This window comes from Bos taurus, chromosome 16 (genome assembly GCF_002263795.3).
Source record: "Bos taurus isolate L1 Dominette 01449 registration number 42190680 breed Hereford chromosome 16, ARS-UCD2.0, whole genome shotgun sequence".
Taxonomy (NCBI): domain Eukaryota; kingdom Metazoa; phylum Chordata; class Mammalia; order Artiodactyla; family Bovidae; genus Bos; species Bos taurus.
In genome coordinates, this window is record NC_037343.1 from 4,869,037 (window position 1) to 4,894,043 (window position 25,007).

Here is a 25,007-nt window from a genome sequence, read left to right on the forward strand (position 1 = left end):
TTAAAAAAAAAAAAAATCCTGCTTAATTTTAACGTTTTATCCAACGCGACAGATGAGTAAATGAGTTGCATTAAAACATGAGGCCCACGGTCTTTTAAAGCTTCAGTAAGCTGCTCAGGCACCTCTTCCCTCGTACATTCTCTTTTATAGACTAGAAATTCTTCACTGGGCACTATAAGTTCTTGTTTTTAGGTAATATTCTCAAGGAGTAGACTCATCTCTGTAAAAATTTCATGTTATCTACTTGTAACAACTGGTGAAGTACACATTTATAAAGTCTACCAAATTGCAATATGAAATCAGTTTCGACAATTCTGAGTATCTTCATTTGAGGAATCAATTCATAACATAGAAACTATTAACCCACTCAGAGTTTTTAAAAAGACCCAATTACTGGAGACACTGTGGATTATGTCCAGTGGCCTCACCTGAAGCCTTTCGCATTACCCCAAATAGGAAGTTGTTTTCTTCTACAAGTTAATGCTGCTGGGTGCTAGTTTATAATACTAATACTCAATCTTCAGGTCAGTGTCAGTAGGTGGCAAGGACCACCTATTCTGTCACCCAAGCAGAAAGAGGGCTGTATCACTGCTGTAGACACACATCTGTAAACTTGCACACTAATTTTAATCTTAACAAGGAATTCAGTGTCTTAGTGGTTTAAGGTTAAAAGGATGGTTCAAGCATTGTGTTCTTTTGTTCTTAAGGGTAACAAATAGCTTATTGGAAAACCCAGAGCCTTCTGGATCTGTGAGGTAGTAGGCTTCAGTCCTCATCATGCATGGATCACACTTCTCCAAAGTTGGTATGGCCTGTCTCCTTGGCATGGTCCCTTGCTTCTGCTTGTCCAGTTAATCCCTTCTGACATACCATGCATCTCAGGGTGAAGCGGTTTACATCTGTAAACTGTCTCTTCTTTCTAGCTTCATCTGCTAATTCCAGTGCTTGCACAAGAACAATATCATCATAAGAGGAGAAAATAGTCAGAGGAGGGGTGTCTGGGTCAGGGAAGACAAGATGAAGTGGATCATAGTGGATGCCATCATAAATGAGAAGGACTCTTTTGGTATATCCTGCATCTTCCCCAAAACGATCAATTCGTACGGTCTGTGTATCCACTACACATATTTCACATTGGTAAAATTTAGACAAAATGGATATCTCAATAGCTCCGCCCCAAGTATCGTCCCTTTTGATCCAGTCACAGTACTCTTCATTTGTTTTTCCCAGTATTGCCTCACTATAGAAGTCTGGATCACTTGCTACAATTTGTGCTATGAAGCGTCTCATCTCAGGGGCGCAAGCTGGATTCAAGACTCCTCCTTCAACAACATAGTACACACTGGTAAAGAGACAGGAGTTGTCTGCTGGGACTGCCATCCTGGCAAGCACAGGCAAAGTTTCCCTGACGTAACTAGGAGCACCATATTTTGTAAATGCAGGTGACGTTTTGGGCCTATTTTGGTCTTCTTCAACGATCAGCATGTCACCTGTCAAAAACAAAACAAATTCAGAACTTCAGAGAAAGTATAGATGAAATTGGGTGTTCACTAAGCAAGTCTGTAAATTACAAACAGGAGGAGTTAAAGTATAAACTGGGGTTACTAGGGAGAATACAGCTTTGCAAACATGTGACTAGTAATAATTCTTGTTCCCTGAATCTTCATAGAGATGAAAACGGAACAAAGAGAAAGACATTGTATTTCATTTAGTAAAGGGACCCGAGTTACACACTTTTATACCTACCTAAAAAGATACATTTCAAGAACAAAATTTTCTTATCCTTGCTCTCTGCAGTTTAAAAGCACTTCCAAAAGGTGTTTACGAAAGACTCGGCCACTAGGGGGTGCTCTCGATCTGAAATATCATATCTACCCTGTTCAAGTGTTTACAGGATCCTTGAGACTACAGAGAAAAGCTTTTAAATACCAATATTGCTGTTCAAGTTTTAATACTGGACAGAAATAACTGCTTTTGTCTAGAACTTGAAAGCGCCTTCAATGGATGTGTCAAAGCAAACTCTAAAATGAATACAATTGTCAGAGAAAGTATAAATGAAGGCGATTGTAAAAATTAACCAGGACAGCAAAAAAAAAGTACCCTACATCCTTCAGACATACTGTCTTCTTTCAGTGATACAGGGAAAAAGAGCAATCAGGACAGAGAAAACATCGCATTTTAAAAATACTTCTGTGGACACAGAGGGAAACAAAATGAATGAGATGTTTTCAAGACAGACCAGAAAGCAGCCAGGAAAGAGGACTCCACGGCTTTTGAGCTTCTCACAGAGATCAGGCCCTCCCTGTCTCTTTCAAACTATATGTGAAGTCAAGGAGTTGCTGGACACTCGCCCTGGCCTCCGTCAGAATTCTCTGTTCTTTAATTTCTCCTATTCTCGTCCTCCAAACTGACACATAGACCTGGCCCTGACACCGTCTGTTCTCTTTTCTGCCCCTCTACGTCCTCCCAGGACCTCGCCTGGCCCAGCCTCGATTCCCGTACCTGACTGGATGGGCAAATCCTCCAGAATGGTATCCCCGTTGCTGAGATCCAGGCACTCGGGCGGGTATCCGACGAGGATTCGCTGACAGCCAGGGGAGATCCCAGTGATGGCGGCAATCTGGCCCTGGAGTTCCCGCACCCGGGTCCGGCTGGACAACCCCTGCAAAACATGGGTGCCCTCCTTGGCCTTGCAGCGGAGCCGCCACATAGCGTTGGTGCGGCCGCCCACAGGGCAGACACCGGCGGGGCCAGCTTTGGTCCCGGCAGCAGGCTGGCTAACGCCGCCGGGGCAACCAGCCGCCGGGTGGACTCCAAAATGGCCACCCTTTGCCGGTCCAAACATCGCGAGAAGTCGCTGGTTTTACGGTTCTCGCGATACTCTTCGGCTTCTGTTCTAGTACGCTCTTAAAGAGACAACTAACTCCTGCCACTTCCGCGTCAGGAGGCAAAGGATGAGGGTTTATCCGTATTCCGAAAGTACGACTGGTCTTGCTACCTGTAGAGCTAGTGAGGTACCCTCCGCGTCGGAAGCATATATGCTCAAGGGAAGAGGGTGGGGGAAGGAGTTCCTGAATCAAAGCCGTTGGAATGTAGCCTTGCACTTAGTTAGGAAATTATTAAATTGGGGCTTTCAAACTACGCCGGGAGAAACAAGAATCATAGTTCGGAATGCAGACGAATGCCAAGAATGGTCTGTGAGTCAAATAACCAGTTAAAGACAAATAAGTACTCGTGACTATAGACTCGGCTGCTGCAAACATTGACTCATTGAGGTTAAGGGGCCGAACGACTGGCCTTTCCATCTCCAAGAGACTGTAACTTGAAAAGTCCATTGGCCACATCAGAAAGCGCAGTATGAGGTCAGCATCTGGGCACAGGGCAATTGCTACCCGCAGGAGGTGGTGGCGGTATAAGGAGGAGGAATGAAGACCAACGTGTGTCATTCAGATTCCAGTTCAGGCCCTAGACATACACATACCAAAAGGACTCCATTCCTGCCTTCAAAATAGCAAAGTACTCACGTAATCAGGAGAGAGGGTGGGGTGTAAAGGACACATAACCACGGAATTTCATAGCAACGTGATAATGCTAGATTATGTGGCTTTTTCCAAACCTATATCCCGAGAACAAAGCACGGTGCCTCGCAAATAAGTGCTCAGTAAATACTTGCTGAATGTATAAAACGGAGCTGTATAGGCACAGAGAGGGCAGCTGGGAGCTGTAAAAAGTTTCAAAGAGGAGATACTATTTGAGTTGTTTTGAAGGATGAATTGAATCCCCAAGGTGAAAGAGGAATAAAAACATCTCTGAATTTACCTCTCTTCTAAGAAATACGTACGCATTGTTCTTTGTCCATCCTGGACGCAGAGCAGCAAAGCCTACACTGCGTAGAGGGGATTTATTACCACAGTCAAGCATCGAATGCCCCCGGGGGCAACTGTGCACTTGAAATGTGCAAACTCACTAACACTGTGAAAGTTTCTGCCTCTGATTAAGTTATATGGAAACAACACATCTTTTCAAACCTTTCAGGACCCAATTTTCTCCTGGAACAGTTTTCCTCTTTGGTTCTTCAAGATGGTCAAAACAACTGGTACAGCGTGGGTGGTAAACGAGAGAATAAATAAGGTGGGTAAGTCCGCTGGAGTACGAGCACGGGTTCCGGGAAGTCCCTGGTTCGGCGAGGAGAGTAGTTGATTTTCTTAGTTTACAGTGTTTGACCGAAGGGACTATGCCAACATCCTAAGATGGGATCCTCTTAAGTCCTTTGGTGTTTTACTGTAGCACGTGTTAGTCGCTCAGTTGTGTCCGACTCTCTGTGACCTGAAGCAAAGTACCTTCTAAAGTGTGTGCTCCAGTGCTTGGATTTAACGAGATCCCGCCGGGATTCAGGGAGGAGAGCGTTAATCTTCACAACATTTTTTTTTCCAGTCACCAAAAAGCCACAGCCCCTCAAGACTCTCGCGATACTAAGGAAAAAAAGGTCCGGCTTTTTATTAACCCCGCCCCCAGCCGTGCTAGTTGCCAAGCAACGGTGTAGCCAACCGCCAAGACGCCGGGAGACTCGCGAGCTCGCGCTAGTTCACCTTCACAGGTCCCTCCTCCTGCCCGAGCGAGCGTCCGCGAGCCCCGCCCCCCGGAGCCCGCGGGCGCTCGATTGGCCGAGGAACCTCTCCAGGTGAGGGCTGAGGCCGGGGTGGGCGGGGCCTTGCGGGGCACGTGACCCGCCGGGAGCTGGTGCTCCAGACCCCGGCCCCAGAGTCAGCTCCCGCCTGTTAGCCTCAACCGGTAAGTACCGGGGCCGCAGGCGGGAGGGGTCTTAGGGTGGACGGCGGCTGTGCGGCACTTTGAAGGGGTTTGACAGGCGACAGGAGGGGGGCTGCCTGGACCTTGATGAGGTGCGGGAAGATGAAGCCTCGCTGTTCGGGGCAAGTCCGGGTTCCCCCCGCCCCCACCCCAGGCATTACCTGGAGTGCGTAAGTTTAGGGACCCAGAGCCGCAGCTGATGGGTGAGTTCAGAGGATGTGCGTGGTCAGTGGAAGAACTGCAGGGTCCCTGAAGCGCTGGAGGTCTTTCTCACGAGTCCCTTGTCTGGGGTTGCGGAGTGAACTCGGGGCTCTCCCACTCCAGTTAAGACTCAGGACTTACCCCTTATGCTGCAAGTGACCTTGGGAAAGTTATTTACCGCATCTAGTTGCAGGGTGATAACACCATCGACTGCTTCCCAGGAGATGTATGGGGAGGAAGTGCGGACCAGGGGTTGAGAGTAACACCACAAGGGAAAGTGGTGACGTCCGGGGGCTGTACCCGGGTCCAGCTGCGGTTTTTCTTTTAGGGGACATGTTTGTGATGTTCCCGCTTCTCTTTTTTTAATTTTTTTTATTTTTTTTTTACCCCCCAGAACTGAATCCTACCATTGGACTGCAGTTGCTTTATGATAATAAACTTGATCTAGGCACAACCCACCCCATCCCCACCTGATGCCACTACTCTCCTCAGATTCTTAACCTGGAATCTGAGGTTAGGAAGGAACTTGGATAAAGCATTTAATTTATTAACCTCAGTTTTGCGATCTAAAATGGGGAGAAGCAGCAATGGTAGCAAAATCTGTTTTATTACAGGATTATTGGAAGGATTGAAGGAGATAATTTATGTGAATGTAAACTGCTAAGTCAGCATTATAAATGCAACTGTTCATAGATAAGGAAACAGAGGGCTGGAGATATTCATGACTTGTCCTAGGGCATGCAACTATTAACTGGGAGAAGGAGGGCTGGATTTGACACTTGGCCCAGGGTTCTTTCACTTGTACCTCAGTGGTCCTCTTTTGGGTGTTCTAAGGGTTCTTTCCTTCCTTCCCTTCTTTACATTCCTTTTGTCCCTTCCAGACATCTCCTGAAGAGTTGCCATGTCCGGGAATCCTGCCTCTTCCTCAGAACAGAACAACAATAGCTATGAAACCAAAGCAAGTCTCCGAATATCAGAGAAGAAATGTTGTGAGTGTTGGGAAAGAGGAGGGGCTGCTCTGTTTCCAGGATTTTATTTTGGGAATATTGTTGTAATTCTAGACTTTGCTGCTGAGTGGGAGTGAGAAATAATTCTTTGACACGGGAATTTAAAACAAAGTCTACCAGGGGAATTTCCTTTCTGAAACAAGTAGACTCTGAAATGTCTGTCCTTGGGGCTAGACTCCTGGTGTAGCCCAGCATTTCCTTCCTGCTTTCTTTAACTGAATCTTTATCTTCTCCATCCTGGGAGTATTTGCCTAGTCAATTGATGAAGAAAGTTAGAGTAAGTATTATACTTGCAATAAGTAAGGCAGAGTGGCAGGGTGCAGGAATTCCTTGGGGCTGATACTGTTAAGAGTTTCTCTTAATCTCTTGGGCTAAGTTTTGTGAGAGTGCTGCTCGCAACAGAAATTGCAGGTAGGAACCAGTTGCTCATTTCTACAGGCCTAAGGGAAATTGACCATGACATTTCACTTCTTGCCATGTCTGGGGCACTTTACTGTCTTACAAGTTTAGTCTTTATAGTTTGCAAACTATTTTCCTCTGGGGATGGATTTCACAGGAGCATTTCCATGCCCATCTTTTAGACAGAGACAACAGATGGGTTTGCAGAGAGATGAAGTGGTATTTCTTGTCCCCATGATGTGCGTGCCTAAGCACCCTTAAGACTGCAAGACTGTATTGCCCAGGTCAAAAGGTCCTGGGCATTTGGTCCCTAGATGTTTTGGGGAAACTCAAGGAAAGCTCACTCTGTCCCTGCTTCCAAGTTCCCTTGGAAACCTACCAGGCAGTCCTTCTCATTTCAGTGGTTATATTTATCAGCAGGTGGAAATAGTCGACCAGCATGAGACTTGGGATCATCTCATGTTCCAAACTTTCCCCAGAGTCTCAACCTTGATGTCACGCCCTTGTCAGTCTCATGATTAATGATGATCATCTTTTTTCACCTATCACTGATGAAGCTTGTTGGGGTTTGGCTGCAGCAGAGGCGGCTTGTTTGGGTGTGATCCTGGGGTTGGTGCACCTGTGTGATCAATGTCTTCTTTCTCTGCCAGGGCAGGAAGCCAGGTACCAAGGGCGAGCACCCTGTGGAAGATAGCTACTATAGCATGATATTTGGGTGTAGCCTCTGGAGTCAGCCTGCTTGGGTCCAAATCTTCTTGTTACTACTTCCTAGCTAGGTGCTTGGTTAAAAACCAAGTTGCTTGTCTGCCCCATGCCTCAGTTTACTTTTTGATATAATGGGGATACTAATAGTATCTCTCTGAGTGATATGAGAATTGAATGTGTATATATAGGAGAGCTCTTAGAAGAATGTTGGGCCTGTGACTAAACTGTGTTATTTTTCACTGGTGACAATTTGCATGTTGTGTGTGTTCCTGAAGCATTATATATAGAGTTATGTGGTAAATGCTGTGCTGGAATCTTAGTATTTAAAAGAGCCCTGTAAAGAATCATATTTTCAGTAAAAAGTGTTTTCTCCTCTTGTTTGACAATATGGTAGCCCAGATTTGGGGGTATGGAATGCATATCTTAAAGAGAGGTGCCCTCATGTTACTAGGACACTTGAGTCCAATAAGAGCAGAGAACAGGTGGTGGTAGTTGGGGGTGGGGAATTGATAACTGTGGAAGTCATGGACCCTGCCCAGTGCCCAGCATCAGCCCTTCTGGCTCTGCTTTTTTTCTCCAAAGGACTCTCCTACATGCCTTTCTAACTTTTTTGCAGCCTTTTTGTCTTGAGGTCTTTTGATTAGTCAAGGAAGCAATAATCCCAGGTCTCTTTCCATCCTCTAGACTCTAATTCTCGGTCTCCCCTTTCCAAATTCTACCCTTGTCTTCCCCATTGGAGGCATCTGGGTTCTCCTGAACCTCTGTCATTCATTTACCCCACTTTGTTCTCCTTTCACGTTTGGACTGTGAGATTTTGAAAGCCACAGTCCAAGGAGAAATACAGTTATGAGAGTATGTGTTTATTTCCCTTTTCTCTGTTACTTGCCTGTTTCTTGCAACAGGTTTCCCAGTCTGCTTAGTGTTCATACCCAGCAGCTGCTTTATTAATAGCTCGCCCATTATCCCATTACTGCTAATTACACCTGTTTGTTGGCTGACTTTGCCTCTGGGAAGTACCTGAACTGCAGGACTGTAGAATGTCTTTAGAGAGCCAAAGCCTCCAAAAGAGCATTACTGAAATTTCAGCTGCTCCCGGGATGGGGGAGAATGGGGGTGGTGCTGGCTGAGGTGCCCTTAAGGTGCTGAGACAGCTGGTTTCAGGGCTCAGTGAAAGCAGGAATTAGGGGTAGCCGGGGAGATCCACTTGGTTCTTTCTTTGTTGCTTTTATTCTTTGATATTTTGAATAGGTCTGGAGCAGACAGGTTCTCATGAATCTTCATGAGACAGATTCATATGAATCTTCCCCTAATTACAACACAGAAAGAAAGTGAAAAGCAAGAAATTTCTCATGATTTTGCCTGTGCCTATTAAGTTTGATCCTTTCTAAAATCTTATTCTGGTGTATCCTGTTACTGAAAATGGATTCACACCATACATTTTTTGTTCTGCCGCCATCTCTCCCCTGCTCCTTTTTAAAACTATATTCTGGACATTTTTTGTGGGTTGATAAGTTCAAATTTACTTCATTCTTCAATCAGCCTTGTATGGACATTGCCTCTCCCTGATGGACATTTACATTGTTTCCAGTTTTTCACCGTCTCCAACAACAATGTAATAAGTATCCTTGCATACATACCTTTCCATGTTTGTGCCGGCAGCTTTCCTGTAGAAATACTTGGAGGGAAGATAGACACTTTGAAACACTCACAGCATTCCTCAAAAGGTCTGTATTGTTAGCAGTTTTTAATATTCCAAGGTACTTGATAGAAATTGGGCATTAAACTATAGCTACACTGGTTAACTAAAACATTAACTTTCTTAGTGTTTGGCTGCAGAACTTGGATATATTAGGCTTATATCAGTAAAACGGCAGGACATAATTGGCAGTTTATGACTTCTGATGAATACGGAGAAGGTATTACTAATGAATCACATAGGGCAGTATATTTCAAAATATTGGGGCTGTTGAGAACAAAAAGTGGAAGATGACCTTGGTCATGAGAAAGCCGGGAACTGTGGGCCTTCTAGACTACCCTTCAGGTTTAGGTTAGAGATCAGAGTTGTGCTGGCCACTTGGTTCCCTTTGTCAGGTGCTGACAAGAGCTAGTGACTGGGACTAATTGGACAGTCATGAAACTGGGAGTCTGGTCAGGGCCCTGACCTTGACTTTCTATTGCAGGACTGTGGGCCAAGCTCTTCCCTTTTCTGGGCCTCAGGTTTTCTGTCTACAGGAGGCAAGCTTTCACATGCTCATTTCCTCTAAGTGGGTTTGTGAAGGAAAGTAAGTCTAAGATTGAGAAAGTGAGTTCAACCTTGCATAAAGAAGGCAGAAGAGAATTTCAGCTTTGAAACAGCTTTCCAAACTTTGTCAACGGATATGTTATAATATGGGCTTCCCTGGTAGCTCAGCTGGTAAAGAATCTACCTGTAATGCAGGCGACCCCAGTTTGATTCCTGGGTCGGAAGTTCCCCTGGAGAAGGGATAGGCTACCCACTCCAGTATTTGTGGGCTTCCCTGGTGGCTCAGTTGGTAAAGAATCCGCCTGCAATGCAGGAGACCTGGGTTTGATCCCTGGGTTGGGAAGATCCCCTAGGGGAGGGTATGGCAACCGACTGCAGTATTCTTGCCTGGAGAGTCCCCATGGACAGAGGGGCCTGGTGAGCTACAGTCCCTGGGGTCGAAAAGAGTCGGACATGACTCAGTGACTAAGTACAGCACAGCACATGTTATAATTATATTGTGTCTGAAATTAATCAGCGTGAAGTGTCTACTATTCAGATTAAGGTGGTGATAGTTTTGTGTTTTAACAGGCAAGACTGAGTGTCCTAGTATTGCTGATGCGGTACTTTGAGATAGAAAGTATGGTTTTGTTTTGTCCTCCGGTAAATGAGCAGCCCTGTTGCAGCAGGTATGTGTGGGTGTGTCGTCGGCAGAGGGGGAGCTGCGCTGGGGGACTGCCAAGCGGAGTCCTTAATGCCCTATGCTTCCTTTTGTTCTTAGCACTCTGTGTCCTGTTTGGTAAACATGGAGCAGCTGGTTCCCTGGCTGGCTTCAGAGCATCTCCCAGGGATCATCAGTTCATTTTCAGCTTCAGGGAGGGTAAGAGGACGTTTAGGGGAAGTGCGTAATGGGCTGGAAGGTGTGGGCCGAGCAGCACTGGAGGTGCAGGTAATGAGCCAAGCCACGGGGATTGGAAAGGGAGCGGCGCCGAGCTGGAGAAAGTGAAGACTCGGGAGGATTTCACTCCTGAAACCTGAGGCAGCCATCTGCCTGTTGGGGGTCAAGAGGTCAGGGATAAACATCAATGAGGCTGCAGCAGGGCATTTGCTTGCCTTTGTGCTGCCTGTTGGGACAAGAGATGAAAATCACTTCTGTTGCTCATCCCCTACCTTGGAGGGGCTCCTGCTCAGGCCCAGGAGTTTTCCATGTCCCCAGTGGGTGAAGGGCTAAAAGCCAACCCCTCTGACCCCAAGTCTGGGCACCCACCCCTCGCTTACTGCCAGGGCCCTGTTTGGGTACTGGGTACTTCTTGCCAAACACTCCTAGGAAACTCTCTTCCTTCCAAGGTCTGCTCTCTACCCACGCCCCTCTGCCCACTTCTCCACTGAGACCTTTTTACCTTCCCTTCTCTAAAAATGAAAGATGACATTCCCATCCAGGTACCACCAGTTTGCTGAATTGTTTCTTAGCCTTCCAGGGTCGCCTTGTCCCAGGGAAGAGAAGCAGCAGCTACCTGCTGGACGCCTTCTGGAAGATGAAGGTGCACGTGACTCTATCCTATGCGGTCTGTGCACAGGGCCTCACTTGTGGGAGACGCAGAGCCCGAGTCCCTCCCAATAACCTGCGTTTGGGTCTTGGCCCCGGGGCTGTGACTGGCAGCGTGCAGGGCCCTCTTCCACACTCCTTCCTGGCAGGGTGGGTAGGGAGGAGCTGTGAGTAAGTCGATCCTCATCAGAGGCTCTTTTTATGGAGAAAAGCGGATCCCAGTGACTCAGTGTATGTTCTCAGGTGTGTCACCTGGCCTCTGAGCATCTGGTTTGCCCCTGCTTGCCCAGGGAGAGCTGTCTGTGTAAGTGAGCATTCTTGAAATCCGTTTTCTAAGGAAGGGCAGACCAGTGGCTGTTCTGCTTCTAAACTGTCTTGCTTCTGTCTGGGCCTTTGAGGCAGGCTGGCCATAATGCCCTTGTGTGCCAGCTTTACCACGATATTCCTGAGGTCTAGTCAGATCCCATGTCATGTAGGCTGTGTGCTGTGCATGCTGAGTTGCTACAGTCGTGTCTCCTTGTGACCCTGTGGACCATAGCCTGCCAGGATCCTCTGTCCATGGGATTCTCCAGGCAGGAATACTGGAGTGGGTTGCCACTGCCTTCTCCAAAGGATCTTCCTGACCCAGGGGTCGAATCTGGGTCTCCTGTGTCTACAGGCAGGTCTTTACCATCTGAGCCACCCAGGTAGGCTTTGACACCATCTAAATCATTTAGAAGTTCTGGCTTAAACTCGTGTGGCCTGAGCACAAAGGCCCAAACAGGTTGAGGGCAGGATTTTTTTTTTTTTTGATCCTCAAGATAACTCTTGCCTGTGGCTCTGAAGGGGTGGATGGGATCCTTAGGAGAGACAGTTTGTTGGATGTGTTACTGGAACCAGCTCAGTGCTGCACTGGTAGAGTCTCCAGGCCCAAGGCCTTCCTTCATGGCGCCGTCACTGCGTGTTACTAAATATTCTCAATGCTGAGGAAGATGGTGTGGCTACTGTCTTTCTGTTCCTGGCCACTTTTTTTTTTTTTTTATCTCTTTCACCTTTTGTACCTCTGTGAAGACCTTGGGCAAGTGGGAAAGACACCTCTTAGTCTGGGTACTTTGTCTCTTAGGAGGTTTACCTCAGTTTGCCTTTCCAGTCCTCTTGGACCCTGGCCTCACTGAGGTGTATGAGAATCAAACCAGGTTCTGATCATGAAGGCTTAGGCGCCTGCACACTCTTTACTTGGTCTCTCATTATTTATTTCTGTTCCATTCCATTTCCCTTTAGCATGGGCATCTTACATGACAAACTCTCCAACCCTCATCGTTATGATTGGCTTGCCAGCCCGTGGCAAAACCTACGTGTCCAAGAAACTTACACGCTACCTCAACTGGATTGGGGTGCCCACCAAAGGTAGGTGCAGCTGTACATTCTTTGGAAGAGGAAATGATCAGTTCTGGGCCTCCCAGGCCTCTGGGAGACTTTCTGTCCCTGGCATCAAGGTTACAGGGTGCTCCTGGCAGCAGTTGTAGTTTTTCCTGGTTTACCGGCTTTATTCTCTGGCTATCCATTTGTTCCTCCTGTCCTTGGCTGGATTGGCTTAATTTTGGGGAAATGCCTTTGATAGGAGTATTAAGAATTAAATGAGTATAGGGCTTTACATTTCCAGAGCCCTTACATCTGCATTATTTAGCAGTATCCCTGTGGAATACCCAAAGTGGCTGAGAAAATTGAAAGTCAGATAACTTAAGACTTGTCCAGAGTCTGTTAAGTCAGAGCTTGAACTTAACCTGATTCTTAATCTTGTATTGTTGCCAGCATACCATGGTGCTTTTTTCAATCCCCTTGGCCACTCTGACATTAGACCGAGAAGGCTGCTTTGGGACATTGTATTGTTTCGCTGCTAAAGGGTGTGGGTGTCTTCTGCAGTGTTTAATCTTGGGGTGTATCGGCGGCAAGCAGTCAAGTCCTATAAGTCCTATGACTTCTTCCGGCATGACAACGAGGAGGCCATGAAGATTCGCAAGTGAGTCTTCTAGGCCTGACCGCCAGGCCAGCCCTTCCTTGGCCATCGTGAGACTGGATGTCACGGGGCTTGGTTTCCTTTTTAGTAAACACTTGGTGGGAATTTTAAGTGTAAGTTATCCACTGGGCGGATCACTGTGGACTTGGGTGGGTAGAAGAACAGGACTCAGAAAGTTGTGAGTGTTGCTGTAGGCTAAGTCTCCAGAGGGGGAGATATGTACTTGGGGTAGGGGAACATGAAAGATCCAGGAAGGTAGAAGAATAACGGGGAAGTTGAAAGGTCCAGTTGGGGAAAATTTTTGATCCGTGGGGAAGCTGAACAGAAGGGACTCGACCCCTGCGGCACCCCAGCGGTTCACGTCTCTGACTGTGCCTGAACTTGGCCTTGGCTCAGTCCCTTGGCTGATTTCCTCTGCTGTCTTGGCAGACAGTGTGCCCTGGTGGCACTGAAAGACGTGAAGGCGTATCTCACGGAGGAGAGCGGGCAGATTGCGGTAAGCCTTACTGCCTCTTCCCTGTCTCCACCCCTGCAGCAGCCTAGCTGCACCACTCCGCCTGGGGTCCACCTCGGTGGGATTGTGTTTCTTGGTCCCCATTCCTCTGCCTCGTGGGCTCTCTTCCCAGGTGTTTGATGCTACCAATACCACTCGAGAGAGGAGGGACTTGATTTTGAACTTTGCCGAGGAGAATTCTTTCAAGGTAGACTTCATTTCCACTTTTTGCTTTCATGCGTTGGAGAAGGAAATGGTAACCCAGTCCAGTGTTCTTGTCTGGAGAATCCCAGGGGAGAGGGAGCCTGGTGGGTTGCCGTCTGTGGGGTCGCACAGAGTCGGACACGACTGAAGCGACTTAGCAGCAGCAGCAGCAGGGTCTGCCTCCAAGCTGGAGGAAGAGGAGGGTCGGTGGAGGTGGGGAGTTAGGAGGCATGTGTGGACCTGCTTGACTCTGGTGGGTAAGGACAGGACCGGACACCCGATTCTCTCGTCTTGGTGTCTTACCCCCAAAACTTGAGTGTTTTCTTTCAGGTCCTTTCTCAGATCCTTAGCATGTATGTATGAGGCCCTGGGGATATGGTAAGAGCTATTTTTAAATGAAGAGCCCTGGAAGGCCACTTTCATGAAAGAAAATCTCTGGGGGATGTGGTGGCTGGGGTGGGGCAAGTGTGAACGTGTGCTCTTAATTGGCAGCCTGGCCATTTTTGACTCACCAATCGCTGCCTTCTCCCCCTGGGCAGGTGTTCTTTGTGGAGTCCGTGTGCGATGATCCTGATGTCATTGCTGCCAACATCCTGGTAGGTGAGCCCCCTGCACACACGTCTCTATGCCTTGCGTGTGTGTGTGTTGGTGGGGGTGGGTGGAGAGTCAGCTTGGTAATGAAAGCGAGAGGTAGACGTGTTTAGCAGCGCAGGGTGAGCTCTTAGATCTGCCACAACCCCATTTTATACTTCTCGACACTTTCCTTGGGAGAAGAAGCAGGCTTTGAGGAATAAAGTAAGAATTAGCTGTTGAATATAGAGGCTCAGCTTAAACTGTAGGAGTCCTGGCTCTGTATTCTGGGTATTAGCTAAGTGCTGAAACCTAGGTATGTTCTTAGAATGGATCAGACTCTTCATTATCTGTCTGGGCCACCTTTCAGGAAGGCCGTCTGCTCACCAGTGGTCTAACGTTCGGGTCAGCATTCTGGGCACCTTGCTGTGTGTGGTCACAGCTCATACCTGTGCCCATCTGATGGCTGTACCGTGCTGTGCTAATGGACGTCCATGCATTGTGTCACAGTGGTATTCTTCCAGCAGTGTGGGGCCTCGCCGTGGAGGTGTCTGGTCCGAGTCAGCCAGTTGTCAGATAGTGCACTTTATTCTAAGTGTCCCTGGGGAGAAATTGAATCCCATTCTGTTTTCCCAGGAAGGTCCATGAAGGATCGGGGCCTGCGAGCTGCTTCAGCTGTGTGACTGCCTCTGTCCTGCAGCCAAGGGCAGGCGCGTGACTCCCCAGTTGTCTTTCCCTTCTTGGTTGCCAGGGTCACAGGACGGGGGGCGGGCGCTGCTCAGTGAATGGGGTCGCCAGCACTCCCATGAAAGGCCTCTTCTCTGGCCTTGCTGTGCTTTATTCAGCAGTGGCTGTTTGCGGGAGTGCTGTTGAGAGCAGACCTGTGACCGGGCCCTGCTCTCCCTGTGATTCCAGGAGGTAAAGGTGTCGAGCCCCGACTACCCTGAAAGGAACAGGGAGAATGTGATGGATGACTTCCTAAAGAGGATTGAGTGCTACAAAGTCACCTATCAACCCCTTGACCCAGACAGCCATGACAAGTAAGGTTTGAGGCCGAGGTCTCAGGGCCGAGGCAGGGGTTGCATGTGAGAAAGGAGCCTTTCTCACCCCGTCTGTAGTCTTCCTCTGACCATGCAGACCTGTGTTTACATCATTCCAGGGAGAAAAGATACGGCTCTGTGGCCTCTGAATGGATTGAATCTTACCCTTGAACGACGGAATGTTTTTTTTATCATAAGTTCTTCAGTCATGTGCTCTAGACTATGATTTCTCAACCTCAGCATGATGGACATTTTGAACTGGATAATCTGTACCATGGGGAGCTGTTTTGGGCACTCTAGGAGCTTTCGCAGCATCCCTGCCCTCTGCCACTAGATACCCATAGCTGTCCCAAGCTGTGGCAATCAAAAAGGTTTCCAGACTTAACCAAATGTCCCCTGGGGAGCTAACTCACCCCTGGTTGAGAGCCACTGCTCTAGATCAGTAGTTTTGAGTTGGGGTGTTGTAGGGCACCCCTTTAAGGTGTGTAATCAGTTTTTGATCAGTTTTTAACGTTTATTGTGTATGTGTGTGTGTGTGTGTATATATATATGTATATGTGCACATATATTACATATGTAAATAACATAATATGTCAATTTATTTTGCATAAAACATAATGTATTATACATGTGTAGGAGGCTTCCCTGGTGTCTCAGTGGTAAAGAATCCTCCAGCCAATGCAGGAGACCTGGGTTCGTTCCCTGGGTTTGGAAGATCCCCTGGAGGAGGGCATGGCAACCCACTTCAATTTTCTTGCCTGGAGAATCCCACGGACAGAGGAGCCTGGCAGGCTACAATCCATGGGGTCACAAAGAGTCGGACACGGCTGAGCGACTAAGCACCAACCTCCCCCGCCACACACACACACATGCATGTTGCTGTTGTTTAGCTGCTCAGTTGTTTCCGACCCTTTGTGACCCCATGGACTGTAGCCCATCAGGCTCCTCTGTCCATGGGGATTCTCCAGGTGAGAATACTGAAGTGGGTTTCCATGCCCTCCTCCAGGGGATCGTCCCAACCCAGGGATGGAACACAGGTCTCCTGCATTGCAGGCAGATACTTTACCATCTGAGCCACCAGGGAAATCCAAGAATACTGGAGTGGGTAGCCTATCCCTTCTCCAGGGGATCTTCCCAACCCAGAAATCAAACCGGGGTCGCCTGCATCATAGGTGGATTCTTTACCAGCTGAGCCACCGGGGAAGGCCATACATATATATACATATACATACACACACACACACACATATATATACACACACACACATACACACACACACGTATATACACATATATATGTATATGGCTTTTATATATTACTTAGTATGGCAGTACCTATTGGCAATGTGGCCTGGAATGCAGGTTAAGTTGATGTGTGAGAGCAATAAGAGTTGTAGCAAAATGCCAAGTCCATGTTGAATGATATGCGCACAGGGAGACCCATGAAAAGGTGGTCTTCATAAAAGCATGTAGTCAGAGCAGCTCTATTGAGATAAGAATACAGCTCTGCAGCCAAGCAAATGGTAAGAGTGCATAGCCCATTGTTAAATTGCTTCAGCGGTCTGCTTCATGCTTTTAGTCTTTCAGTTCCTTCGAGTGTGTTGCCCACAATGTCAGTGTTTGGAGATGTTACTTAATACAGAAATTGGAAACTGCTGCTCTAGATATGGGGTAATAGTATATTCTTTAGTTAGCCCAAAGTCCTACATTGAAAAATATTCAAGAAGAATATGTGTGTGTGTGGGTGTGTGTGTTTATAGATGTTACCTCTGGTGGTAGGGTTATGGGTGATTTTTATTTGCATCTTTCTTTAAAAAAATTTCTTTTGGAATAAGCAGTTACTATTTCTTAAGTAGTTTTACTTATTTTCGGCTGTGCTGGGTCTTCGTTGCTGTGCAGGCTCTTTTCTGGTTGTGGCAAGTGGGGGCTACTCTCTAGTTTAGGTGTGTGGGCTTCTCACTGTGGTGGCTTCTCTCATTGCTGAGCATGGGCTCTGGGGTACGCAGGCTTCAGTGGTTGTGGTGTGAGGGCTCAGTGGTTGTGGCACACGGGTTTCATTGCTCTGTAGCTTGTGAGATCTTCCCAGACCAGGGATCAAACCCATGTCTCCTGTACTGGCAGGTGAGTTCTTTACCACTGAGCCCAACACTTGTTATTTTTATAGTGAGAAGAATTCCATGATGGCCCCAGAGCAGGCTTTGTGAGTGCCTTTGAGAAAAGCCTGACTGATACATAGACAGGGAATGCGCAGAGACGTCTGTCTGTGGTTCTGCTCCCTCCTCCCTGCCCCTCCCCTCAGGGGGTGCCGTACTCTGACTCGACCACCTGAGTTGGACGCTGTGCTTCTCAGCAAACTTCAGGGTTACCAAAATCACCGGGTCATCTAGTCTAGCCCCTGAGGGGAAGCCTGATTTCTGCTCACCACACTTAGCCATAGTGCCTGGCACAGGGCGGGCACTGAGGATGTGGTGCTGCCCGACGAGACGTTCAGGGCATTTTGCTGCACCTTGGTTCTGAGGAGTGAGTGACCCATCTCTTTCCACTTGGCTCCTTCCACGTGGGTGGGGGTATCACGGGAGAGACGGAAGAGCCTCTAGGAGCCTCAAGTCACTCTGCAGATCCTTTCCCCTCCTGTTATGCTCAGATTTTCATACCCAAGGGATTTTTTTTTCCCTGCTTTGTCCCAGGGATCTTTCTTTCATCAAGGTGATAAACGTGGGCCAGAGATTTCTCGTGAACAAAGTCCAGGACTACATCCAGAGCAAGATCGTCTACTACCTCATGAATATCCACGTCCACCCTCGCACCATCTACCTTTGCCGGCATGGAGAGAGCGAGTTCAACCTCTTGGGGAAGATTGGGGGTGACTCAGGCCTCTCAGTGCGAGGAAAACAGGTGAGTAGTTAGCCAAGCAGGCTGGATTTCCCCGGCTTAGGGTGAGAAGGACGTGGTGGAGAAGGTCATCTCTTCGATCCCCTTAACTTCTTACTGAATCCTATTAGGCTTAAGTTGCGATTTCAGTGAAGAGGCATTTTCTTGTTCATGGATTCTAGCTCTGCACTGGAGGGTGCATAACTTGGAACCATTTCTACTGTGATCATTTGGCTATCAGACATTTATTGGGCTCAACTTGTGTGCCCAGCACAGTACAGGCTGCTCTGGTTGAAGTTCATTTCCTCCTGGGTTTATTATAACTATGTAGCACCTTTCAGAGTTTGATTGGGGTCACGCACATTGTCCCTTTTAGGCTGAATTGGCAGTCTTGTATGTGTGTGTGTGTGTGTGTGTGTGTGTGTGTGTGTGTGTGTGCTTTTCGACTTCACCATGCCTGGCGTGCAGGATCTTAGTTCCTCAGCCAGGGATCAAACCGGTGCCCCCTGCAGTGGAAGCATGCAGTCCTTACCACTGACCACCAGGGAAGTCTGCTTCTGTGTTTTCTTTTACATGTTTTGTTTCATGGACCAGTTTGCCCAGGCTCTAAGGAAGTTTCTGGAGGAACAGGAGATAGCAGACCTCAAAGTGTGGACGAGCCAGTTGAAAAGGACTATCCAGACCGCAGAATCTCTGGGGGTGACCTACGAGCAGTGGAAGATTCTGAACGAGATTGATGCTGTGAGTAGGAAGGATCTGATGGCTAAAGTGCCAGTTAAGGTCTCCTGTTCAGGCTGGAATGCTCAGAAGTCACCACGTGGGCTGTGCTATCTAGAAAACTAGGATTGCCAAGTAGAGACGTTGAGGAAGCTGAATCTGTGGCCGGTCCGAGGAGGAAGTGAGAACAGCTGTGTCCCCAGTCAGGGCTTCCTGCCTGCCTGATGTGCCTGTGCCAACACCCGAACCAGGTTTTGACATGGCCCCTGGCACCTGGGGAGAGTGAAGCTCCAGTTGGTTCCTTCATATATTTTCCGCCGAGGAAAAGGAAATACCTGACAACTCACGTCTTGTCTAATTTCTGCTTAGGTCACTTGGTCAGCTCTTCTAGGAACGTCCTTTCTAAATTTGTTTTTGTGTTTCTCTGTCCTTGAGGTCAGAAGTAGATACTTCCTTTTCTTTCCTTCCTCTGTATACTTTTATGCCTCCTATAAGAATTCCCCAGGGCCTTCTTCCCTGTTTCCCCTCCTTTTTCCTGCTGACTTTTCTTGACCTCTTAGCTCCCTAGCCACAGGAGATAGTGGCAGTTTGAGCTTGAGCCCTCGTTCTGAATCGGTCAGTTACAGTGTGCGAAGGGAGCCAGCCCAGTGCCTGGCACTGATATTCCTCAGGGTCACCTCTTCATGTGGGGGGCTGTGTGTGTCCGTTCGCCTCCCCGAGTTTTGTGGTTCCTGCAGGGCGTGTGCGAGGAGATGACTTACGCGGAGATTCAGGAGCAGTATCCGGATGAGTTTGCGCTTCGAGATGAAGAGAAATATCTGTACCGATATCCTGGAGGGGAGGTGAGATTCCCTTCCTGTGGGGTGACTGTCCCATCCTTTGCTTGGGGTTTAGCTTTAATTTGGGGGAAGGACGGAATGTGAGTTTGGGGACCTTCCAGGGGTACTTCAGGTATCTCTGGGTTTTTCTTCCTATCTTTGGGTTCTGCTGTGTTTAATTCAGCTCGGGCAGTCAATTTGTTAAGATCCCCAGGTAAGGGATGACAAGATAGCCTCTGTTGTTTAGTATATTTTAGAATCAGCAGAGTCTTTTTTGACTTTTTTTTTTTAATACTTCTTTATTATTTATTTGACTGCGTTTGGTCTCAGTTGCTGCACGTGGGATCTCACATTGCAGCAAGCGTTGGGTGCACAGGCTTCTCTCTAGTTGTGGCCATGAGCTTAAGCTTCCCGTGGCATGTGTGATCTTATTTCACTTCAATGACCACCGATCAAACCTGCATCCCCTACATTGGAAGGCTAATTCTTAACCACTGAACCACCAGTGAAATCCCCATAACTTGTTCTTTTTTTAATTCCATCCCTACCCAAGCAGGTATAGGCACCAAATAAATATATGGGATATGAGGATTTTCCTGTCATCTGCAGTGTTTACGATGGCTTGCTGGTCTAAGTGGCTTTATAGTCTAGGGATTTGTGAGGCAAAGGGAAACAAAATAAACCTACAGGGTCTAGGAGATCCCTAGGAGCCTCTGTTGCCTTACACTCTGCCTACTCTGTAGGGAGAAAAAAAATACAAAACACAGGTTGCGTTCAGATTTTCTTTTCTTGACGTGAAGTTTTCTTGGTCTGCATATAGCTCTTGAAGGGTCTGAAGATTCTCAGGAGATACCAGGGATGGGGGTGGTTAGCAGGCGACACGAAGCTGCTGAACCTCCAGGAGGAAAGCCATCTGGGGAGAAAGAAGCGGCCTCTGAACTCTGGACACGGCCACTGACTTGGCTGCCAGCTCTCGCCTGGCCTCTGACCAGCCCGCCCCATTTTCCCCACAGTCATACCAGGACCTCGTGCAGCGGTTGGAGCCAGTCATCATGGAGCTGGAGCGCCAGGGCAATGTCCTCGTTATCTCCCACCAGGCTGTCATGCGCTGCCTCCTGGCCTACTTCTTGGACAAGGGTGCAGGTGCCATGGGGTGGGGGGAGGGGGCCGGACTTGGGGTGGTACCGAGTTGCCTGGCAACCAGACCTCCCCTTCTTCCACTCAGACTGGAGTACATTCTTCAGTCAGCAGTGCGGGGCTCCCAGCAGCCTCGGGGCCAACTCCTCCGCTGGTGCAAAAGCCCCCAGTGGAGAGCGGCTGCTGCTGGGGCTCTTGGTCCTGCTTAGCTGGAGGGGCAGCGTTGAGCTCACATGCCTGGCAGCAGTAGAAAAGTGGTTGAACGTTCCTGGCGTGTTACTTGAGCTCCAGGGAGGGTGGTGTCTTGGAAGCATCTTCATCCTTGGGATTCAGGGTAGACAGGTTTCTGGGGCAGCAGTAAGGAAGTGCTCCTGTATCTTTGATATGTCCCTTCCTTCCCTTCCTGATCTTCCTGTACTGCTGAGAAGCCTGCACACTGACCTCTGGTGTCCCCACCTGAAGCCCAGTCTTCCCTTCGTGGGTCCCCTGGCCACAGCACTTAACTCCTGTTTTGCCTGCAAAGGAAGGATCTGAAGTGGGCTTATTTCCTTTCTGAGCCACTCAGTAGTCTGGGTGGCTTTCTTGGAGGCCGTGTTGATAATTGTCTGGGGTTTAGAGGAGGAGTTGTCCAACTCCAGATCAGGATAAAGAAAACTCATGAGCCCCTTGGGTTCTCTCTTCCACTAACTTGAGCTTGTTTCATAATACTGAGATTTCCTCCACCTGGACTTTCTGCTTTCAGATGAGCTACCATACCTGAGGTGCCCTCTCCATACCATCTTCAAACTTACTCCTGTGGCCTACGGTAACGATGAGCCTGGGAACTGGGCAGGAAGTGGGGATTGGGGAAGGTCAGGATTTTTAAATTTTCTCTGAAGTTTGCCTAGCAGTTCAATGTTATCACTCCTGTATGCCAGAGGTTCCCTCAGTGCCTCCCATGTTTGAAAGGATGTCTGTATGTATTTGGGAATATCTATGTTCTTTTATTACCAAACTGAAATTAAGGGCTTTTTCTTGAAGCTTTTTTTTTCCCTGAAGTCCTCTCTGTTTTCTCAGGGTGCAAAGTGGAAACAATTAAACTCAATGTGGAGGCTGTGAACACGCACCGTGACAAGCCAACTGTAAGTATTTTTCCATGGATGACACGCAGGTTCCCCGCCACCTTGAGTCTTGAACCTTTGACATCGAGAGACTGGGGTTTCTTTTATGTCCAGAAGGAAAAACAGATCCAGAACTCATGTCCTACATAGTCTGCTTACTTCCAAGAGGAAGAGATGTTGGAATTACTATTTTTGAAAATTAGTATCTCTTTCATGAGTCTTAACCTTGACAATTGGCTCTTGGAAATCCAATGAAAAACGGAAAGTGTTTAGCAGAAGTGGAATGCAAATCCGCCCCCACCTCCCCGCACACACACCACTCCCCCGAAAGCGCTTCTTTTGGAAAGTAGGTTCCTGGAAGGTGGGGTCAGGAAGTATACATTAGTTCCTAGGTCTGCCCTGGTAATCTGAGTGACCTTAAATAAGCCCCTTCCTTTCTTTGAGCCTCTCTCTAGCTTCGAAGTGTGATGCTCAAGGAACTTCTCTCCCCTACAACCCTTTAGCTGGGGTTTACAACCTGGGGCTGGGGGACTAGGCCATGGCCCAGGTCTTACGAGAGAGCCTGTCTGCAGAGGAGCAGGAGAGGAGGAGTCTGTTGTGGTTACAAGCGTTGTTTAACCTTGATGAGTGAGCTTTTGGCTTGGCTTTCATTTGTGTGGTGTCCCTCGTTTCCAATCAGAACAACTTTCCCAAGAGCCAAACCCCTGTAAGGATGAGAAGGAACAGCTTTACGCCTCTGTCCAGTTCGAATACAATCAGGCGTCCAAGAAATTACAGTGTTGGGAGCCGGCCCCTCCAGCCCCTCAGCCCGCTCCGTGCCCTGGACACGCAAGAAGGGGCCGACCAGCCGAAGACCCAAGTCAGCATTCCGGTGGTGTAACCGTGTGTCTCCCTCCCATCCTGGCCCCCTGCCCTTGTCACTAATCACCGAGGAGTTGTGTCACCTCCAGCCCCCACACCCCCTCCCGGCCCCACACCGTGAATCTCAGCAAAGAATGTGAGGTCACGTGTTTCCAGACCAACCTTAGCTAGTCTGCGGTGTGAGCCGTCTCCCTGCCCGGGGGCAAGCTGGCGAGCTGGGTGTTTCTGGACAGGTTGGGGCAGTTTGGAGGAGGAGGAGAAGGGCTCCCCTCTCCTGGGGTGACTGGCGCAGCTGGGGCTGAGGCTGAGTGTGCCATGTTCCTGTCCATCCACGGTGTCTATAAACTCAGTCTCGTCCTTGTGTTGGTAAAGTGGGGGCAGGGTGGAGGGGGCCCCGGAAGCCCCTTTCCCCTCCACCTTCGTCTCCCCGAGGTGTGCTCCCCTCACCGTCAATGCCTGCCTGCCCTCTTCCCTCCTCTCACGTCCCCTTTGGGTTGTCCGGTGTGACGCGTGGCCTCGTTGTGTGTCTGTTGAGGACGGGAGGGGCGGTGGGTGGGAGGGGAGTATGGCCTCTGTTGCTTTTCTCTGCAGTGGGCCTTGGTGGATCTGGCCTGGGGGAGCCTTTCTTTTCCTTCTGCCTTCCTTTGAAGTCAGGTCCTGCAGGGGTCAGCCCAGGCTACAGAACATCCACAGATGCTCTGAAGCCTGAAGGGAGTCATAGGATGAGAATTCTTGTCCCCTTTCATGAGAAACAATCCCGAAGACTCCAGTGCCCTGAGGGAAGCTGGCTCTCGGTCTGTGGGAAATACCTTGGTTTGTCCTTTTCAGACGTAGGTCTCTAGGCTGCAGCGGGGTGAGGTTTAGGAGAGTAGACTGGTCTCTAGCTCTTGTACGGCCCTTGGACTGCAGGTATTCCTTTTCTCCAGTGGCTCCCAGCTTCTTTGCCAACCACAGGAACTTACCTGCCAAAGCCAGTGACCTCTGAATGGGACTGTTCAGAAGGACAGAGTTAGATTCAGGAGTCGTTGCTGAGGTTTGAATTGCTCAAGGGAAAGGCAGAGAAGGATTCACTAGAGCTGCTTGCTGTTTTTTAGTAATATTCAACACTATTCCTTTATTTAACTTAAAAAGGAATATTCAATATTGAATATCGGTTTTTAAGTTAAAAAACTTTTTTATATGAACAAAATTTCCCCTAAATGTTGGGAAAACCTAGTGTTAAATTTAATCTCCTTCACTAAAGGTACTGTTTTATTTCATCTTGATGTCCAGAGGAGTCTTGGAATCCAGTGGGATCTAGTTCTTACTATTGACCTGTATCATTTTATTTTCTCTGCAGAGTTAAACTGGAAATGCTTAGACTAGTGATTCTGAGCTCCTTGGTGGCCTGCAATGGCATACCCCCCACCAATTTTGAATATAACATATGTGAATACATGTATGTGTATTTATCTGAAAGGCAAGTCTAGGTTTCTCATGAGATTTTTAAAAGAGAGAGAGGACTCCCCACCTCAAAGTTATCAATCTGTCTCTTACAGGTGACCAGTGATAGATAGTTAGCTATTTGCCAGGGATGTTCTTATTTGGTAATAGGAGACCTTTGATAGCATCACCGACTCAATGGACGTGAATTTGAGCAAACTCCAGGACACGGGAGGACAGGGAAGCCTGGTGTGCTGCAGTCCCTGGGGTTGTAGTCGGACATGACTGAGCGTCTGACCAGCAGGAAACCTTTTGTCGTGCTTCTTATCTAGGAGTATTCATGAGAACCCCCTATAGAACCTGTGAAACATACTCATGCCTGGATCCACTCTAGGCTTAATTCTGACTCTGTCTCAAGGACTAGGGTCTTTAAATAGCTTCTCTGATGATTCTGAATCACACTCCATTTTATGATGTCGGTTGGAGAAACACTGGGGCAATAGTTCCTTGGACAAAGTGTCAACCGAGGAATTCTGAATTTCTCATAGTTCTGAAAGAACAGTTCCCTGGAGTTAGCTGTGTGAGCTGACCACAGTATTAAATGAAGTCATCCCTTTGCTGTTACTTCAGGCAGTAGCCTGTTCAGCTTTTACCCTTTACATCGCAGGGCAATGTGGAACAGATCCCTACATCATATAGATGACCTGTGATAGCAGCTGAGAGTTTTAAGCACACTAGAGAGAAGTACTGAGGTGAAACTTGTGGGATGATAAGGGTTATCACAGGCAGCTGGCTTGTGACCTCGAGTCCTTTATTCCTACATCCTAAGTTGGTCGGACATCACAGCCAGTTTTCAAAGGCCACTTGCCTAGATTCTGCTTGAAATTGCC

The 25,007-nt window shown here is 48.2% G+C and overlaps 2 protein-coding genes across 6 annotated transcripts in view; one reads left to right on the top strand and one right to left on the bottom strand.

Annotated features, from left to right (window-relative positions):
* Positions 1 to 608: 608 nt before the first annotated feature.
* On the bottom strand, positions 609 to 2,856 carry YOD1 (YOD1 deubiquitinase). Its single transcript, NM_001080309.2, has 2 exons — positions 2,503 to 2,856; positions 609 to 1,490 (listed from the first exon to the last, which is right to left on the bottom strand). Exons 1-2 carry the CDS (start codon positions 2,843 to 2,845, stop codon positions 787 to 789), a joined length of 1,047 nt encoding a protein of 348 aa, NP_001073778.1. The 5' UTR covers positions 2,846 to 2,856; the 3' UTR covers positions 609 to 786.
* An 81-nt stretch (positions 2,857 to 2,937) lies between these two features.
* PFKFB2 (6-phosphofructo-2-kinase/fructose-2,6-biphosphatase 2) overlaps positions 2,938 to 25,007 on the top strand; it is a 28,771-nt gene continuing 6,701 nt past the window's right edge. The window contains exons 1-17 of one of the 5 annotated variants that reach the window (XM_005216655.5): positions 2,938 to 3,362; positions 4,036 to 4,131; positions 4,435 to 4,681; positions 5,892 to 5,999; positions 12,149 to 12,274; positions 12,791 to 12,887; positions 13,314 to 13,380; positions 13,511 to 13,585; positions 14,121 to 14,177; positions 15,067 to 15,191; positions 17,879 to 18,086; positions 18,657 to 18,803; positions 19,517 to 19,621; positions 20,611 to 20,740; positions 21,477 to 21,539; positions 21,791 to 21,855; positions 22,514 to 22,705. In XM_005216655.5, coding sequence (XP_005216712.1) covers positions 5,912 to 5,999; positions 12,149 to 12,274; positions 12,791 to 12,887; positions 13,314 to 13,380; positions 13,511 to 13,585; positions 14,121 to 14,177; positions 15,067 to 15,191; positions 17,879 to 18,086; positions 18,657 to 18,803; positions 19,517 to 19,621; positions 20,611 to 20,740; positions 21,477 to 21,539; positions 21,791 to 21,855; positions 22,514 to 22,705 — 1,545 coding nt within the window. In that variant the 5' untranslated portion in view covers positions 2,938 to 3,362; positions 4,036 to 4,131; positions 4,435 to 4,681; positions 5,892 to 5,911. 5 annotated transcript variants of the gene reach the window in all.

Coding starts and splice junctions, on each gene's coding strand:
- YOD1 (NM_001080309.2), bottom strand. CDS start 2,845: ATGTTTGGACCGGCAAAGGGTGGCCATTTTGGAGTCCACCCGGCGGCT. Junction 1,491..2,502: donor GGATTTGCCCATCCAGTCAG/GTACGGGAATCG, acceptor TGTTTTTGACAG/GTGACATGCTGATCGTTGAA.